Source organism: Camponotus floridanus, unplaced genomic scaffold (assembly GCF_003227725.1).
Source record: "Camponotus floridanus strain SB8 unplaced genomic scaffold, Cflo_v7.5 scaffold1, whole genome shotgun sequence".
NCBI lineage: Eukaryota > Metazoa > Arthropoda > Insecta > Hymenoptera > Formicidae > Camponotus > Camponotus floridanus.
The window spans coordinates 9,336,269-9,354,946 of record NW_020229214.1 but is presented as its reverse complement, the minus strand read 5'-3'; the positions used below and the strand labels follow the sequence as shown (position 1 = coordinate 9,354,946).

At 35.4% G+C, this 18,678-nt stretch overlaps 2 protein-coding genes across 2 annotated transcripts; both read left to right on the top strand.

Moving 5' to 3' along the window:
• Window positions 1-663: 663 nt before the first annotated feature.
• Window positions 664-4,408, top strand: LOC105254826. Its single transcript, XM_020028619.2, has 12 exons — window positions 664-742; window positions 824-961; window positions 1,202-1,294; window positions 1,358-1,522; window positions 1,684-1,815; window positions 1,891-2,057; window positions 2,265-2,381; window positions 2,458-2,510; window positions 2,616-2,760; window positions 2,853-3,279; window positions 3,475-3,989; window positions 4,094-4,408. The coding sequence occupies exons 1-12, from the start codon at window positions 664-666 to the stop codon at window positions 4,148-4,150; spliced, it is 2,088 nt and encodes a 695-aa protein (XP_019884178.1). The 3' UTR covers window positions 4,151-4,408.
• Window positions 4,409-5,125: 717 nt separating this feature from the next.
• On the top strand, window positions 5,126-18,560 carry LOC105254825 (glucose dehydrogenase [FAD, quinone]). The gene is made up of 9 exons (XM_011263744.3): window positions 5,126-5,280; window positions 9,312-9,481; window positions 12,828-13,071; window positions 13,258-13,516; window positions 13,817-14,077; window positions 14,719-14,949; window positions 16,738-17,065; window positions 17,387-17,655; window positions 17,741-18,560. The coding sequence occupies exons 2-9, from the start codon at window positions 9,312-9,314 to the stop codon at window positions 17,782-17,784; spliced, it is 1,806 nt and encodes a 601-aa protein (XP_011262046.1). The 5' UTR covers window positions 5,126-5,280; the 3' UTR covers window positions 17,785-18,560.
• The last annotated feature ends 118 nt before the right edge of the window (window positions 18,561-18,678 follow it).

Below are 18,678 nucleotides of genomic sequence, written 5' to 3'. Positions count from 1 at the left end.
TAAATATATATTTATAGTTTTATTGTTCACATATGGAAGTCTTGATGAATTACGATAAGACAATACATAATTGATTAGAGACTATTTGCGCGTTTTGTAAATATTCTCAACTTCTTTAGTATGTATTTATGTATGTCTTATTCTAATTTACATCTTTTAATATCTTTAAAAGATTTAATTAAATGAAGTTAATTTTTGATTAAATTTGTTATTTTGTTTGTTATGTTATATATATTAAATCTGTTATTATATCTATACTCGATATTTTATTTATAATATAATTATACATTATTAAAGAAAAGTTTCAAATATTTATTAAAATGACTTGCATATCTAGCATGATAAGAATATTAATAATTTAGCACTACAAACGCGAAACTTCTATAAGTACCAGAAATTTCCAAAAGATATGCGTAAAGTAAAACTTATTTTATGCATATTTTTTCAAGTTTTCAATTGTATTTCTTTTCAACTTCTATAATGACAATTGTTTTCAACGAGATATAACATTAACGATAATTACTGTATTGACAAAATATGCCAATGTTTCCTATGCGGTGGCTCTCGTTACAATAGCGCGCGTTTACATTGCACACTATATATATACATCGGCACAGGTGCACCACGTATTGAAGTAAACGAAGTGCAATCGGTACTATCATCATGAGACGCGAGTACATTTTTATTCGACATTTAATTTGGTTCTTTTTCCTTCTATATTTTGAACATCTTTACGTAAACAGTAAGTTTTTCTCAAATTTCAATAAAAAATTTTATGTATAGTATGTGCTTTAAATCTGAAAAATTACCTTAAAACTTGTAGCAGAAGATTTGACAGACGAATATTCGAAAGGATGCGCTCATTTACGTTGCGAGAACGGCAGTCGATGCATCAGGCGGAGATTTTGGTGCAAAAATCCACCTTGTCCCGGAATGTTATATTGTTCCAAATCCAGAAAAGGTAAATACCAAGAGAATCCTCTCTTATCTGAAATATATATTTTCTTATCTCATTTTTATTTTAATATTTCTCGGTTATCTTTCTATAACTCGATTGACTTTTCTTTTATTTAATCAATTTATAATATTCTAAATTAATTGTATAGTTATAATTATGCAACTTGTATAGATACACATATTTGTGATAATATATACATATTTGTATAAATATATAATTGTGTGCAATTTTATTTACTTTTAGAATCACTTAAAGGACCTTTAACGTGCGACACTGTTCGTTGCAGCAGAGGATACGTATGCATGGTTAAAGTTCGAGATTGCCACTGGGATGAAGGTGCTAAATTATATTTACATTTTTTTGAAGATGTACTAGTCAAAATGTGCATGTGTTTTTCAGAATGCAAGCAACAAATAGCGCGCTGCGTATCAGAGAAGGAATATTACGAGGGTGCAGCTTCCTGCGCCGGTTTCAAGTGTCCTTCCGAAAAACGCTGCATCTTGCGAGAAATCTATTGCGTCAATCTACCCTGCAAGCTCATCAGAAGCTGCGTGAACGCAACAGGTCCATCAATAAATGAATACAACTGGATTTTTTTCTCAATTAATATTTTCATGAATTTATTTGAATTTACTTCTTTAACATATTTGATCAGGATACTCGCTCGAGAAATTTACAAAAAATTATGCAGTATCCGGCTGTATAATAAAAACGAACTGTTGCAGACGCGGAGATTTGGTTCGATGAATGTAGAAAATTGAACTGCACCTCCAAGTACGAGTGTTTCTTACGACGACCAGGAAACAATTGCCGTGATTCATGGTGTGCGCATACACCTGATTGCACACTCACTGTCGGTCTGTTTGCGATGAAAACTCTGCGCACTCACTCATTTATGAAAATAATGACTCAATGATTCTTTCTTTTTGTAGAAGACGAGTTAATCAACAAGCACTGCCACGGCTGGATCTGTCCGCGATCGCAAAAATGCGTAGTACGAATTACAGGTTTTTGCAAAGGTTTTGACTGTACCGTCGAGAGATCGTGTCGTGCATTTGTGATATCGTCTGTCCAACCCGACGCGAATACGAATAACAAGGTAATTTATTTCTTAAACTTTAATATTTGTGAGAAACATGCGCGACAGATTTACTGTTTAATTCCGTGGAGCAAAAATACGAGAGCGAAAAATATTTCTGTTTCGATATCAATTTAATTTAGTCCTTTCTTGAATTCTAACAATCAATGTTCGACGCGAAACCACTAAAAATATTTACTAAATAGATTTTGAAATAAACAAATGTAGGTCATCGAGCAACCCCCGATCATAAGAACCTTGATACAAATGGAAAGCGAACTGACTCGTCAAGAACTGGAAAGAAAAAATAATTCACAGATGAGTTTTCCAATTACAGGGAAAAAGGTGAAAATACTTTACGAATTAAAGACCTCGAAAAAAATTCAAAGATTAAAGTTTAAAGATTCGTTTATCTTTTCAGCCGACTTTGACGACTTCAACGCGAACATCAAGTTTACGTCATACGACACCCACGTAAGTTGATCACGAACATTTCTTGCTAATGCCATAAATCAGTATTATGGATGTTAGCTTGATATTTATTTTGCAAATTGCGACTTTATTGCATTCTTTACACAGAAAACATGACACGGAAATTTTATTGACTCATCGACAAGCCGTAACGACGAGATCAAATATAATCACAAAATCATTCAAATCGACGCTGCCTTATCCTCAATCTTGGTGGAATTATAATAAACTATCAACAAACAATATCACTGAGGTATTCATAAAAGATATAATAAATTTGTTAAATATAATAAAAATATAATAAATCGTTTCTTTGAAAATTATGGAACATTTACATTTTTCTAGACTACTTCTAAATTCGCTGACTTGTCGAGTGCAACTTTTCCGACTAATTTACTTGTCGAAGAAAGGACAGAGTCAACTACGTCGCGTGATATGAAGCAATTAGAGATACAAAAAGAGATCTATATAGCGAGCAAAGACGCATTGTCATTTCCCATGGTGTTGGAAGGCATTAATTTTATCAGACAAAATTATCCGATCTGGATAAAAAATTCGTATCGCACGGTATTGTTGGAAATAAAGGACGACGAAAATGGCGACGCATGGGGATATCACGCGCCACAAGAGCCGTATAAGATTTTATTGCCGCCATACGAACCGGTAATCCTCATCGAGGATACGAGGGAACGAGGGCAATTCTTTCCGTTTTTCACTTATCCTTTTAACAAAGCGGCAGTTTTAATATCCTTGCCAGAAATAACATCTATAGGTATTCACGTTAGCTGAGGATGGCTATTACAATAAAAATTCTATTTAAAATATCTAAGTAATTTTCGATTAATTATTATTTATTTGAATATTTTATTTCCATAATAAATTGTTTTAACATTTTTTTATAAACTTAAATTCTTTTTATTTGAAGAAAAATGTGTTTTGAGGAAAATAGAAATATAATTTATTTAAGATACAACGGTAGCTTCAAAGGATAATATTTTGACAATGGTGGACAACAAGATTGGTACTCATATCAACGATTCCGCAACTATTATAGCAAAAAACTCCAAGACGAATTATTTCGATGATTTGTCCGGTTATTATACAAATTTTCCCGCAATGGAAAAAAGAAACATTACTTCGCCAAATATTTACAGAACAGACAATTACTATGACGTGAGTACGCTTCAAGGGATTAGACACATTGTATTTTCCGTAAGGCTAGAGAATTGGTGTAATAATGATTTACTCCATTATACTCGAGCCATACAGGACTACGTGGCCAATGATAATCTTGCGACGTTCAATTCGTCTGTTACAACGGGACAAAGCGATTACAGTTCTCGAGACGAGAAACTTTATGGCCTTGCAAACTATCCTTACGACATAATATCCGTTGACGACATCGACAAATCAGAACGCGAATATGAAGGATCTCCGTTGAATAAGATTTTGAACATTTCATTAAACGAAGAGGGGAATCAGGTATGTTTTGCATATGGTAAATGGCATGATAAATGGCAATTCATTTTTATGTCGTTATACATGACTTGCAAAAGATGCAAACCGGTTCCGAATTTCGGTTTCAGTCGGATATTCCATTCGCGTTTCCTTTCGATAAGGCAGACAAGGAAACGAATGTATGATAATATTATACTCGAGGCATCTCCTTATGCTTGTAATAATAATGACGAAAGAAGGAGAGAGAACCATATGAATGTATAATGAATATTAAAGTCACGATAGCTACGACAATAGTATCGAAATAACGGAATCGTGATGGGAAACGACTTCGTTTGAACGCAATTGAATGCTCTTTATTACCTCTTTATCGTTGTATTTTCTCTTCCTCTTTCATGACGAAGATTATTTCTGTAGATGCCAGGATTTATACAATTATCAACCCGGGGATGCGATACAATGATAGCAAAAACTACGGTATTTCACGAGTTTTAAATGGATGATAGTCTTAATAACTACATTGTTCAGGAAGGAGTCAATTTATACATGAATAAATTTATACATGAAGGAATAAATTCATACACAAGATGTTTTTTTTCTAATCGTGTTATAAGCGAATTGAATTCAGACTTATATCCTTCATTCAATATTTCTTTAATAAATTAAGCCTCCTTTTTTATTATTAATATTTCTTCTATAAATTCAACACCTTTTTTCAGCAGCAATTTTATTATTAATATTAGGAATATTTTTTATACTTGAGTTGTTACATAATCATTTATATAAATTTTATTACGATAATCTTAATGTCAATATTCAACCATTTTACTTTACTATAAATTCCCTCTCTTATGGCTATTCTTTTAATAGCAATCGTTCATGATATTTGCTCCCTACATTGTATCAATCTAATAGATATATTTCTCTCGTCTAGAATAATGTCGGTCATTAGAATGATAATACACCCCGATAATTCCGTCGCCATTAAATTCTTTATGAGTATTTAATCGTTTAATTACTGCCTCTTGTTTTCACCACGAAATCTCCTCGTGACGGAACTAGTCGCACCATCACGTAAGTTCCCGAAACTGCTTCTACAAGTGCGAAGCAGAAGAGAGACGGCAGGAAAGTGGTGGAAGAGTTGTCGAATATTACCACGGCGATGGGGAATGGTACCAGGCTAGTCGGCCGTTGATCGCGGTACCGCGAGCTACCAGTTCTCTATCTCTCGTCGCATCTTTTTCGCGCTCTGTGTTCTGCGGGTTCTCCATTCGAGCAATTATCTTTCGAAGGACGGGGTGGCCATCCTTGAAAGGTAAGTTTTATTTTTTTCGTCTCGTGTTGTCGTAGCTACCTCGAAAAACCAGTATAGTTTTGGCCGATTTCAATGCTGTAGAATAAGATTTCTTTATATTTTTCGCGACAATAAAAGCGAAAACGATTGATACGATTATTTTTATTTTTTAATTCTATCACATTCGAGAAAAAAGGATAAAAAATTCGTCAATTTTAATTAATATTTGTCGGAAGAAAGAAAAATTGTTTATAATAAAGAATTAAATTCTTTCAAGTAAATATGAATTAATTTTTGACGATATTATTGTTTTCAATATGTAATTATAGAATTATTTTAATTATATAATTCTCACATAATACATTAAAATGTATTATGAGAAATATAAAAATTTTTAATAATGAATCAGTCGATGAACGTCTGTCAATCAAAGAAAACAACGTAGTTTTCATAATTATTTTATTGTTGAAATGTATGTATATATTATATATATTATATAGACTTACTATTGATAAATTAATGATATTTATACTAATAATAAAATAAATGCATATTTAAGTTCGTTCCCGTATTTAATATGTATTAATATGTTTCTGCTATTCAAAATCAATGAATTACAATGTATTTTAATTAATTATAGTCCTTTCGAATAAATGGGTCTACGCTGTAACCGTCGGTTTGTGTAGATTAATTTGCTATACCTTGGCATTAAGCGATCGATCCACCTTTCCCTTGAAACGTTACAATCATCGTATTATATATGATCTCTTCTGCTTGTTGAATATATAATATAATTTGTCCCTCAAGTTTATTGGCAAGATATAATGCTATTCTTGACACATCATCGCATTTTTAAAAATTACATCGAGAAATTATAATTCAAAATGCATTATATATAGCAATAATATTAACATTAAGCACTTTATCAATATCTTTTTTAAAATAATAAACTTAACATTTCTTTCCTTTATTTTATAGAAAAATGTAAGTTTTATAATAATTTTCATATATATGATTAGTAATGAAATTATAAAAAGAAGTATTAATTGTGCGTATGTCGTAACATGTGGAAACTATAAATAATCCAATGAAACGAATAAAGTTCTATATAAAAAACGTCCCACTAGTACAGTCATTTATGCGCTTTAAATATCTTACAATATTCTCATGGTGACATTCATTAAAAAGCAATCAAGTAGATACTCATGTATATAAAAGAAAGTAGTCTCTTGTCTCTCTTATATTGAATAACAGTGAAATTTGTCGGTTTATGTTTCAAAAAATAATCTCATAATTATATAAAAATTAGCCCAAAAAGAGAGTTAAACATCAATTAAGATCATTGTAATCATATATTGTGTGTCATACTCAAGAACTTCATAATATCGAGGATATCCGTCAAAATGCGACAGTATACGTAGATATGTGATATACATACGTATGATATAAATAAAGATAACGAAATAGAAGAAACTGACGCGGAAAAGTATATTGAGAAACATGTAACGTGGCGTGTAATATCTACATTTTCGCGTTCGAAAATCGAGAAGCGTGCCGACGAATCGAGCAATTTTGCGGGGAATGATATTTTGCGGTGATATTGCGGTGGTTGTTAACGATGCCGGCATAATAAGTTTTTTCAAGTTATATAAATTCCGATTAACACCCTTATGTACTATATAACATTTCCGTGCAAACAACTATTATAGCGATCGAATTGTAAACTGTTACAAGGCTTACGTGATTCATGTAATTTACATGGCACGACATAACGTTGCGTGTAACAATCATCAACTGACAATAATTAAAAATAAAATGTCACTTAATGCGAGATCTCAATAGAACATTATCTCATGTATTTTTGAAAAGATAAGCTGATGAAAGCCCTCAAAATTTGATGATAAATTCTGAAGAGAGAAAGAGAAAGATAGAATCTATTTAGTTATTACATTTACATTTGAATATGACGATAATTCGCGTAAAATGGGAAACGAGATATATTTTAAAATTGCAACGAATGAGCAATTTGTCGGCGATCAACGCATTTATGGTGATGAAGTTACGCAAAAATATTTCCATTACTCCAGATAATTGAAAATCGCTTTCTATACTGCGATTTTCCATTTCGGGAAAAAGATATTCAGCGAACTAGGACACCGCGCGAATTAATCAAGGGGCGTATTAAAGTCTCGCGTCGCGCGTGTAATAAATAAAGGTCTGATCTTGTATCTTGTTGGAAAACTTGTATCACAAAATTGTATTGTGATTCTTCGGAAAAATTTTATACAAATATATGTATAAATTTGTATGTGACACTTTCTCACACTGATGTCGAATTTTTTTCAATATCTTGATTACTCTTAGTGTAAATAGCGTAAGATCAGCTTCCTCTTTCCGAACTTCGATCGTCAAACTTTATTTACTACATTCAGCTACTGTGATCCATACATTACGATACTTGAGTATATAATCGCAGAAGCGCAAATATTCGCCAGCGGCTATACGCTTCTCACGAATGTATACGCTCCTTCAGTCTCAACACCGTTACGTTCACTGACCGAGAACCGGCATGTCTCGCCATCGATTACGAAAGTCATGCTATTTTACACCTTCTTTTTCTGTGTTACTTTACCTCTTCATCGTCTTATGTCATATAAAGATACATCACTTTGGCTCTATTTCCAGATAGAGATTGCATCTCATTAAGGAACTGATTAAATTGTCGCAAATCCGAAAAAGAAAGAATCCAGAATTATTAATCTTGATAAAAAAAAACATATTTTTTTCTGACAGAACCAATCAATTATCTCTCGTTAATTTTTTCCTTGAAGAAAATATGCATTTAGAGGCCATTAAAAGAGCAAAAGTGTATATTTTTAAAATGTAATAAGTATGTCTTATCTGCTGCACAAATTGCATAAGCTTGCATATCTTCCAAATGTCATAATGTCATCGATCCGTTAAAGAGGCAATACTTAGAATATCAGCTTGATACTTAAATCCATTTTCAATGAAAAAAAGAATTGCAACTTTAAAATATTCATTTTCTTCGTTCAAAATTAGAGCATGCGCGTGCATCCGTACATCGTCACGCTTCATTCTCGCAGATATTCGGCGCGTTATGCCTCACACGATTATGCATTCGACTGTGAGAAATGTCGGAAGAGGAAACAAAAACGGTGTAAAAAAGTTTCACCGGTACAAGCACGTACCGTACACAGCGTGCATTCACAAGGGACGCTGTGATTGCGTTATAGAAAGCACGTGCGTCGTAAGGACGCGCCTCTCATCGCGAGGAATCGCTCACGTTCGTTTTCAATCGCGCCGATGAACAGAGTGAATGAATTTACAACTGGACATACTCTATTAAGGAGGTCATTACACGTTTTACAACGAGAATGGTCGGGGTATGCGCACTCTCACTCTCCTTCAGGTTTTTCTTTTCCATTTCGGAGCGAAGCTTGCTTCATAGTCGGCCGGATCGAAGATAAATGGTCGGATGCACCGGTGCATGACCAGTCGAGAAATATTGTTTACATGCTTTACATACTTTCAATTTTTCGCTGAATGGAAAAATATTAAATAATATCCTCGCTACATATTCAAGTTAACAGTTACGTATTCGAGCTATAAAACATTGAAATTTATGATAAAAGATTGCATCGATAATTATTAGAGCTGAATAATTATCGTTTGCTCGAATAAAAATCGTTATTTTAATTCCATAATTAATTCTCTAATATATTTTACGTGAATATAATGATACACGCGTGAATTGCAAATAATCATTAGTCAATTTAAGATTTAACGTAACTAAAAGCATCCGCAAGTAAAGCGCTTATCGGAAAAAATTCTAAAAAGTTTGATAAATATTTCTTTCCTTATCAATATCTGTTGGTGATTAAAAGTATTTTTATCCGAAAAAGTTGCATCGATTGAGTCGTTAAAGTGAAAATTACCGTTATTTTAAAGCGAAAGACGCAGCGAGATTAATCTCTCTAATGGCAAAATCGTCATTTGTACAAGAAAATAATGAATGGTCTCTGTTCCAGATGAGTTGCAACTGTCCATTGACTCCGTCTGTGGGACCCACATTGGCCTCGACATGCGGCGGAACATCCTTTATGCTCTTTATGGGATTGCTCGAAGTCTTTTTACGGAGCCAGTGCGATCTCGAAGACCCGTGTAACAGACCTGCAACGAGAGACACTGCCAATACGAGGTAAATAATATAACTAATAAAAAGACCGTCTCGTGGCCGAGATGATTGTTTAATTCGGATAAATAGGTCACGGGTAAATGAGAAAGAGAATCGATCGACCCCGCCTTAAAGCAATTTCTTTCGGCGATTGCGCGAGAACCCACGTGTAGAGATACATATCTTCTACATAAGAAAGATACATATATGTACATTTTACGTAATATAATATATATGGCAATGATGCGCTTTTCTAGTAAAGTAAGTTTGAAAAAATGACTCGCCTTTAGATCTTAATCCAAATTTATCTCTCGATCGTCGTCCGCTGAAAAAGCCCGTTGAATCAACTCGCTAAATTACGTGTATATCCGTTGTTGTCAATTTACTCGCTGCTATCACAGTTATCTACGATAACCCGGATAACATGACGGATTTAGAAACTTGTAAGGTAGAGTTTCCTTATTTCGTATTGTCTAATTACTTCACCGAGGTCGAGGAGATACGAAGGCTGAATCGGCAAAGTTTCCTTATCTCGCACAAATGTAAGGCTACGATGCATTGTATACATTGAAGATAATAACATGTCGTCCTTTACGTGCGATTCTCCCGAGATCTCTTGACACTTATCGACGGGAGAGATTTCTTCCGCGATGCGAAAGGAAGCATCCGCGGGAAGCTCTCGTTCCACGACGAATCCTAAATACGATCTGTACATACGGGACACACGCATGATCGTTCGTTCACGTAATAACCGTAGGAACTCGAAGCCTGATGCTTCTCTCCTTTTCCTCTTCGCTCGAAAATGAACATCCATGCGCCTCTCTATCCTGTGAAATCGTTGTATGTACGCACGTAATACCGCGGGCTATTGTTCCAATGCATCTCTTGTTGCGTCACATCTGGTCGTCGCATCGACGCGTACCGCATGCACCGACACGCGAAAGGAGCAACTCTTAGACGGGAAGCTTCGAAAATGTTGCACTCTCTCTAATGAGAGAAAACATAAAAAAGATAAGATTCAAGACATGCGCGAGAGAAATAAAATTTCATCAACCTGCGTTTTTAATCGAAAATGTGCAAAGTTTTCTCTTCCCCTTTTCGTCAATATTTTTTTTTAGCCTTTGATACCTCGTAGTTTTTACATTTAAATGGTAAAATTAAAAACCTTTTTCGAGTCACATTTCGCGATTTAATGTATTTTGCATATATTATCGTTTCGCGCACAAGAAACATATTAAATTGAACGAAAAAAAAACCAGTGAAACGCAAGGCCTATGCGTACGAAAACTCGTTTTAGCGAAGATGGAAACAGGTTTGATTACAGGTTTTCAATTAAACGCTCGTGATCCTCGATCTATCTTTATACACGGTTGCCGCCAGTGATTAGACGGACCCGAATCACTTGGCATTTTGATGAATATATACGTACATATGAGAAACACTGTTTATTCGTATGTGCTTTTAAGCATCCTGTCATCCTTAAGAATTAAAATTAAAAGTCTTTTTCGAGTCGCTAGTGGCAATATATAAAAGCCTTTTTCGAGTCAACTAGTAGCAATATATAAAAGACAAACTGATGTAATATTTTAACTAGGACCATATAATATTTTACTTGCATCATATCTCACACGAAAGAGTTTAACATATCAAGGTATATATAATTATAAAATATTTGTCTGATAAAATAAAGTAAGATAGGACATAAAATATACATCTTTTATTAAAGGTGTGAAAAATGAAGATATTGATGTAAATAAAAAGCTTAAATAAAAGAAAAGCAAAGAAGAAAGTTAATACTCGGTATCTTTTAATACTCACTACTTGACTAAATAACAATCAAATCTCTAGCAAGCGCATTCTTTAATCCAACATACGAAGCATAACGATAATACACTATGGTCGAGTACACATACTTAACATTTATTACGAATTATCTCATCAACGTCAAACGTTGTTGCAATTATTGCTAAACCGATAATTAAATATGAATTTCTCGCGTTTCTCTCGACTGAATTATTCGTTGGCGATACGAAAGAATTAATTTTTCTTTTGATTCCACAAATTCAATTTTCCACACAAAAGAATTATCTTTCCTTTCAGCCACGATTTCTTTGAAGACACGAGACAGACGATTATCTCGTCTTTTTAAAAATTCTTAATTTCCAACCTGAGAAAATTATCTTTTAATCAAATTTGAAATTAAAATAAGCTTGAAAATTAAGATCCTGTTAATCATTTGCATTCTTTAATTAGCGGAAAAACTTTCACCTTTCATCGTTTATAATTTAGGAGATGCATGCGAAAATCGAGATCCCGAATTACTACTCGAAACTGTGCATCAACTGATGGCAGAAAAGAGTAATAAATCGTCGGGACGCTTCACAGAATTCTATACATCGTTCTATCGAGTTCCGCTCGTAAAAGTATGTCATTGTCCCGCGCACACGTATACGCGGATATGGGTACGTCGTGGCATTCAGAGCTGAGAGAACATATACGATCGCGTCTCGCGAGCAAACCTCCTGAGAAACCCGCCTTTCGCCCGAGATGCCGGCAGAGGCTAAAAGCTAAAAGGAAAAGGGTGCACTATCTCCCAATGCATGAAGCCTCGATGGGATGCAGAATCAATCGAATTTGCCAACGTCGATGATGTAACAATGCTCATTAGCCCGGTAAAGTAAAAAAAAAAAGTATATTTACCAGCTTAATTTATAAATACATATATGTATGGCTCATTAAATAATTAATTACATTAATCTAATTATTAACTTTGTTGCATACTTAATGAAAAAGAAATTTATTACGCCAGAGAAAACAATTTAATTTAATGCTAATCTAACTTGAGCTAGAGTTGCGTGATTCGTTAATCTCGATGACAAATTTACTCCGTTTGCACATGTTTTAAGGGATGTGACAGATGCGTGTGTACGAGGAAAGCAAAGGGGTGCATTTAAATGTCCGTTGCGCCACACGATGGTAATGCTCGCTGCTCCTCTAACCCGGTTTCTAATTCGTAAACGGTAAAAGGATCGCTTAATAACACGACTCCGCTAATTAACATGTCTTTCGTAAACTTGCATGCGCAAAATCGCGTCGGAACTGAGTAATCTTCCGCGACACGACAATCTTGCTTTCGAAACGTCAGACGAGGCTGAGAGGGACCGACATTTCGTTAAATCTGCAAAATCTGCGTATATTCTTCGAAACTTGGTCGTCGTCTCGACGAATATTCAATTCTCGAGTAACGAATACGCGATGGAAAATCGGATAAAATCTAGTCTATTACACTAGATATATTTCTGTTTGCGAAATGAATTTTACTTGCAACATTCGGGCCAATTCGTATTGATGCTCGCTTCTCTTCTTCAAGGTACGACTTTGTGGTGATCGGTGGCGGTAGCGCGGGTGCGACTGTCGCGGCCAGATTATCGGAGGAACCAAGATTCTCGGTGTTGCTGCTGGAAGCTGGATTGGATGAGCCAACTGGTACTCAGATACCCTCGTTTTTCTTCAATTTCATCGGCAGCGATATTGACTGGCAGTACTCTACCGAGAGCGAGGATGCAGCTTGCTTAAACAAAGAGAGCAGAAAATGTTATTGGCCTAGAGGGAAAGTACGTAAATTAAATATAATTTAAAATCTTTCAGTCTTTTTATAGAAACAAGAAAATGTTAAACAGATATTATAGAGAAAATATATACAAAATTTGTATTATCTAGTAAATTAAACTTTTTTAATCTTCACCATTCGATATATTATTTTGTTATTCACATTAAACGTAAAATGTAAAATCACTTAGGTTCTCGGTGGCACCAGCGTTATGAACGGGATGACGTACATGAGAGGATCACGAAAGGATTACGATGATTGGGCCCGGCTGGGTAATGTCGGGTGGTCTTATCGCGATGTCCTTCCATTCTTTATAAGAAGCGAGGATAATCAGCAAGTGAACAGCATGGATTACGGTTTTCACGGTGTCGGTGGACCACTCACGGTCATGCAGTTCCCCTATCACCCACCGTTAAGTTTCGCCCTCCTGGAAGCTGGAAAAGAATTAGGTTGGACACAATCGCAAAAAACTTGTCGAGAAATTTCCGTCGATATTTATTAAGGATACAATTGCAAAATTACGTAGTAAAACTATTTTTACATTTTTTTTCTTGAAATAATAAAAAGTTTGTCAAGCGTCTCTTCAAATAGATAACTGAATAGATATTGTAATGGAAATTAAATAATTAAATATATAAATTAAATAATTAAATATAATTAAATATATAATATAATATATGGTATAAATAAATAATTAATAAATAATTAATAATTAATAAATAATTAATAAATTCTTATCTACCTGGCAGGATACGACACGGTCGATCTGAATGGACGGACGCACACAGGATTCGCCATTGCACAAACCACGTCGAGAAATGGCTCGCGACTGTCCACGTCGCGGGCTTTCCTGCGCCCTGCCCGAAATCGTCCGAATCTCCACATAATGTTAAACTCGACGGTGACGAGAATTCTGTTCGATGAGAACAATAGGGCGGTTGGCGTCGAGTTCGTCCACGACGGGAAGGTCCAACGCGTCTCGGTAGCGAAGGAGGTGGTCGTGAGCGGAGGTAATTAATTCTCTGATTAATCAACAAACGAACAGCTCCATGCCGGTGGAACGTTTCTGTGTATTCAAGCGAAGGAAGTCCCTCTGGGACGTTCCTTGCTCGACTTATCCCAATTCCAACACGAAGGAAAGCCAGGGAGGATAGAACACGTTTCCCTCCGCATTGAAGGTTGTAGAGATATAGAAATCTATGTTTGGAAACAGCACACGTGTCAGTCTTAATTACTCGTCCTTTTGCAAATTGTGTCTCGAGGAATCGTAATCGCACCTTCGGTTTCTCTCAAACAATACAAATTGCGCGTCGATGACGTTCTCGGAGAAACTGGGATAATGTTGAAGCAATAATCTTGAAGAGATAAGAGATGCATACAATGCAATATATATCGTCAAATCTTATCTTTAACAAATTAATAGATAATTAATTAAATTGTAGCAAATTAATTTTTCAAACTCTGATTCAATTAATTAATTTCATAAGCTTTTGATTATAAATATAAATGCGCTTACGTTATTTTTTTATGAAGTTGGATTATTATCTAGCGATGCAAAAAAATAATTAGATAATTTACCGCGGATTATTGTCAACTTTATGAAACTTGATAAAAAAATTTTGAAATTAATCAATACTTGCCGTGTATTTAGGCGCCGTTAACTCGCCGCAAATCCTCTTAAACAGCGGCATAGGACCTCGAGAGGAGCTGAAGGCGGTGGGTGTACCGGTTATTCGCGATCTTCCTGGCGTCGGCAAGAATCTTCACAATCACGTCGCCTACACGCTGACCTTCACCATTAATGATACCGATACTACTCCTCTTAATTGGGCGACCGCCATGGAATATCTACTATTCAGAGATGGCCTAATGTCCGGTACAGGTAAGACTGTTCTAAATATTTATTTCGATCGCGACAGAGAAATATGAAAGATAGTAGAAATGATGTAACCCGCATAAATATATGTCAAGTATTTCGCCTTGTGTAATCCTAACGGAACGCTAAATAGACACGAGAGTCGCTAATCGCGATCAGCGATTCCTCATTTACAAAACAACGACTGTGATTCTAGACTACGCGATTTCATTGATCCGGGCAATCGTGTCCAAGTAATCCAAAACCCGCCTCTTCTGCTTCCTGCTTACCGTGTCGAAGATGTTGCGCATCTCGGAGCATGATAATTCACGGGCTTCGTGCACAAGCAGTGAAAGTATATTGCACAATGGTCACGTCCGCGATTACGTGACTTGTCCCGGTCGACAGGTCTATTTACCGTCGTCCGAATTGCGCGGATCGATTTAAAACCGGTCCATCGCCTCCCCTCGCGCGACGATCGTGACTCTGCTCTTACGATCCATCAACGCAAATTATCCGACGATTTCTCATGCCATTATTTTGCATACCTTCTGTGCATAATATGTATGATTGATTACATTTGAATTTTATCTCTCGGACATTGTTTTATTCAACGATAGGAGAAGTGATGTAAAAATATCAGCAACATTATACAGGTATTTTATCGAGCATAATTACAAACATTAGCAATAATATCTGGTATTTATGATTGTATCAATGTCCTATAAATTTTAAATTAATAACTCATTCATCAAAATGACCATCAATTGCGGTCACTTCTACATTTACGATTCTTGTAACTAAATTGCGTATTGTGTGTGTTAATAAGTAATAACAGAAGAAGCGAAAGAAGTTGTGTAGGCCATAGAGTACAGACACTTGGCTTTACGTTGATCGATAAACAATAAGGAAAAAAGAAGGTACGAGCGAGAAAGTTTCTTCAAAACTGGCCTTCTTTTGCGCGTTGGTTTAATTAATGGACTCAATTAAGCAACGTCACAGAAACGCGGAGAGCATCAATTTTGCGCTCCACTCGCGAAACCTCCTTTGATCGTTAATAATCAAAGACAGGCATCGTTGGAAGTGAATTGCTAGCGTGCATAGTTTCGCCGGTCGGGAATTTGACCGAATAAATTGTTCGGGAAATATTCATACGAATATTTCGCCGTATCCGCCTATAATAACGTATCCCTTTCACAAGACTCGATTCGGTCACAGCCCGGAGCTGTTTTTCAAGTATTCGGCACGATCGATAGCCCCGAGCTGAGTTGGTTCTTAACGAGCCCCCTCTCGGGAGAGAGAGGGAGGAGAGGGCTGAACTCCTTCGTGTTAAAATCGTGTCTCTCGCCCTTCTCGTTGACTCGCACGAAACGCCGGGGGAAACGTTGCATATAATAGCGTAGCTCTCTCGCTGAATGCAGCCCGCAGCTACGCGATTCGAACGATTAAATTACGTAAAAGGTAACGGATTCGGATTAATGTTAAGCGTTGCAGAAACAACATTTGATCTCATCTCGATCGACATTTCTCAAATCGACGCCCGAAAGCATGATTAATTATGAATTGGGATTCGCATTAATATGTAACAATATGTCTACTCGTCGATCAATGATTTATCAAATCTACTAAAATCATAATTCATTCGCTTCTAAAAAATAATTGCAAATCGATCCGTTGACAGTTGCAAATTCAATGATTTGTTAATTGTAATAAATGATTGCAAAATTATCATTTTTAATAGCGTAATAATGTTATTAATTTTAGTAACAAGTAGTAAAAACAAAGCATTTATTATGATACATTGCTTTGATGTAGGAATATCCGAAGTGACGGCGATGATAAACACCAAGTACGCAGATCCGAGGGAGGATCATCCCGACGTTCAGCTAATCTTTGGCGGTTACCTGGCTGATTGCGCGGAGACAGGTATGGTGGGCGAGAAGAAGGGGTCGAACCGCAGCATCTACATCATCCCGACGATTCTGCATCCGAAGAGCCGCGGTTACCTGCGCTTGCGAAACAACGATCCTCTCTCGAAGCCGCTGATCTATCCCAAATATCTGACTCATCCCGACGACGCGGCCGCACTTGTAGAAGCTATCAAGTTCAGCATCAGGTTATCGGAGAGCCAAGCACTCAAGAGGTGTTGACTTTCATTTTTTTATACAGGATTTTATATAAACATAAATGCAAACACTTTTCAACAGAAGCGTTACTTGTCCTCTCTCTATGAAATAAGAAATTTCAAATAAAAGAGAATAAACTTTCTCTTGCCATATATTTCTTATTTATTCGAATAATATATTGCATTTTTATTTATATTTTTCAAAGCAGATATGTGCCTTGTCTAGAAAATTTCCCTCATTTTACTAGTAATAATTTATTTTCATCAATCATAAAAAAGTGCAGGTTAACAATTTTAATTTTTTTCTTATATAACGAATGAAATAAAAATCTTTTTCAGATACGGTTTCGACCTGGATCGAACTCCCGTGAAGAATTGCGAGCATCTCAAGTTTGGCTGCGACGATTATTGGGAATGTGCAATTCGTCATGACACTGCACCCGAAAATCACCAAGCGGGATCCTGCAAGATGGGACCGCCGGACGATCCTCTCGCCGTGGTCGATAATCAGTTGCGTGTCAGAGGAGTGCGGGGAGTGAGGGTGGCAGACACGAGTATCATGCCGCAGGTGACGTCTGGTAATACAAACGCGCCGGCGATCATGATCGGTATGTAACTTTTCGTATTTTTTTCCTTTTTCTTCTTTTCCTTTGCGCCTTTTTCTTTTTTTCCAGAAATAAATATATGTTACAGGTGAAAGAGCGGCAGACTTTATCAAGAAAACTTGGACCGATTGATTTGAGCCGATTTGATCGAGCGATTTTTACCATTTTGCAAAATATCGTGTTTCCGACAACACAGATAAAATTTAAAAAGATTGTAGAGAAGTTTGAAAAATAACTTTTCAGATATGTTTTTTATTCGTGCTTTACTCTTTTTTGGGTTTTCGCATTTTTCGAATCTGTCGTTATAGATGAAAGACAAATATACGCTTCATTTTTCACATCTAAACATAGATTCATATTTTTCAGACAATCTTGAGAAATTTCAACCATTGATTAATTAGTTTTAATTAAGATCTATTTTTCAAACAATCTTGTGAAATTTCAACAATCGATTAATTACTTTTAATTAGGATCTTAGAGTATTACTTAATAGAATACATTTTTGTATGTAAGTTATATGTTAAACAATCTTTGTCAGAACAATTTTTTAGTATAAAATTATTTTACCGATGAGAAAAATAGTATTACAGCTTCTTCTAGTTACAGAATTTGTAAGATCTTATTCTATTTTTGATAACAATTTTAATTTACGCTCATTTGGTATACGTTTAAGTTTATTTCGTGGTAAGTTTTTCACCGGAGATTATGTGTATATCTTCGTACCAAATAGATTTATTAATCGCGATAACTTTTAATAAGCTGATTATCTCGATCGCAAATTTCCTCTGCATTTCCACCGACAATAAATAGAATAAGCGACTTTAATTGTAAATAGTACATTACCGCAGTGTATTCTTCTACGAATCACTTCGTAAAATAATGTACAAATAAAGAGTATTTTATCGCGACATTATTTTTTTATCTCATGTCTTTCGAGGTGTTTGTCAGTTTGAGATACGCGTCCTTATCGAATAAAAACTGCCAACTTGAAATTTTCAACGTCGCTTTATGTTGAAACTTTGATCG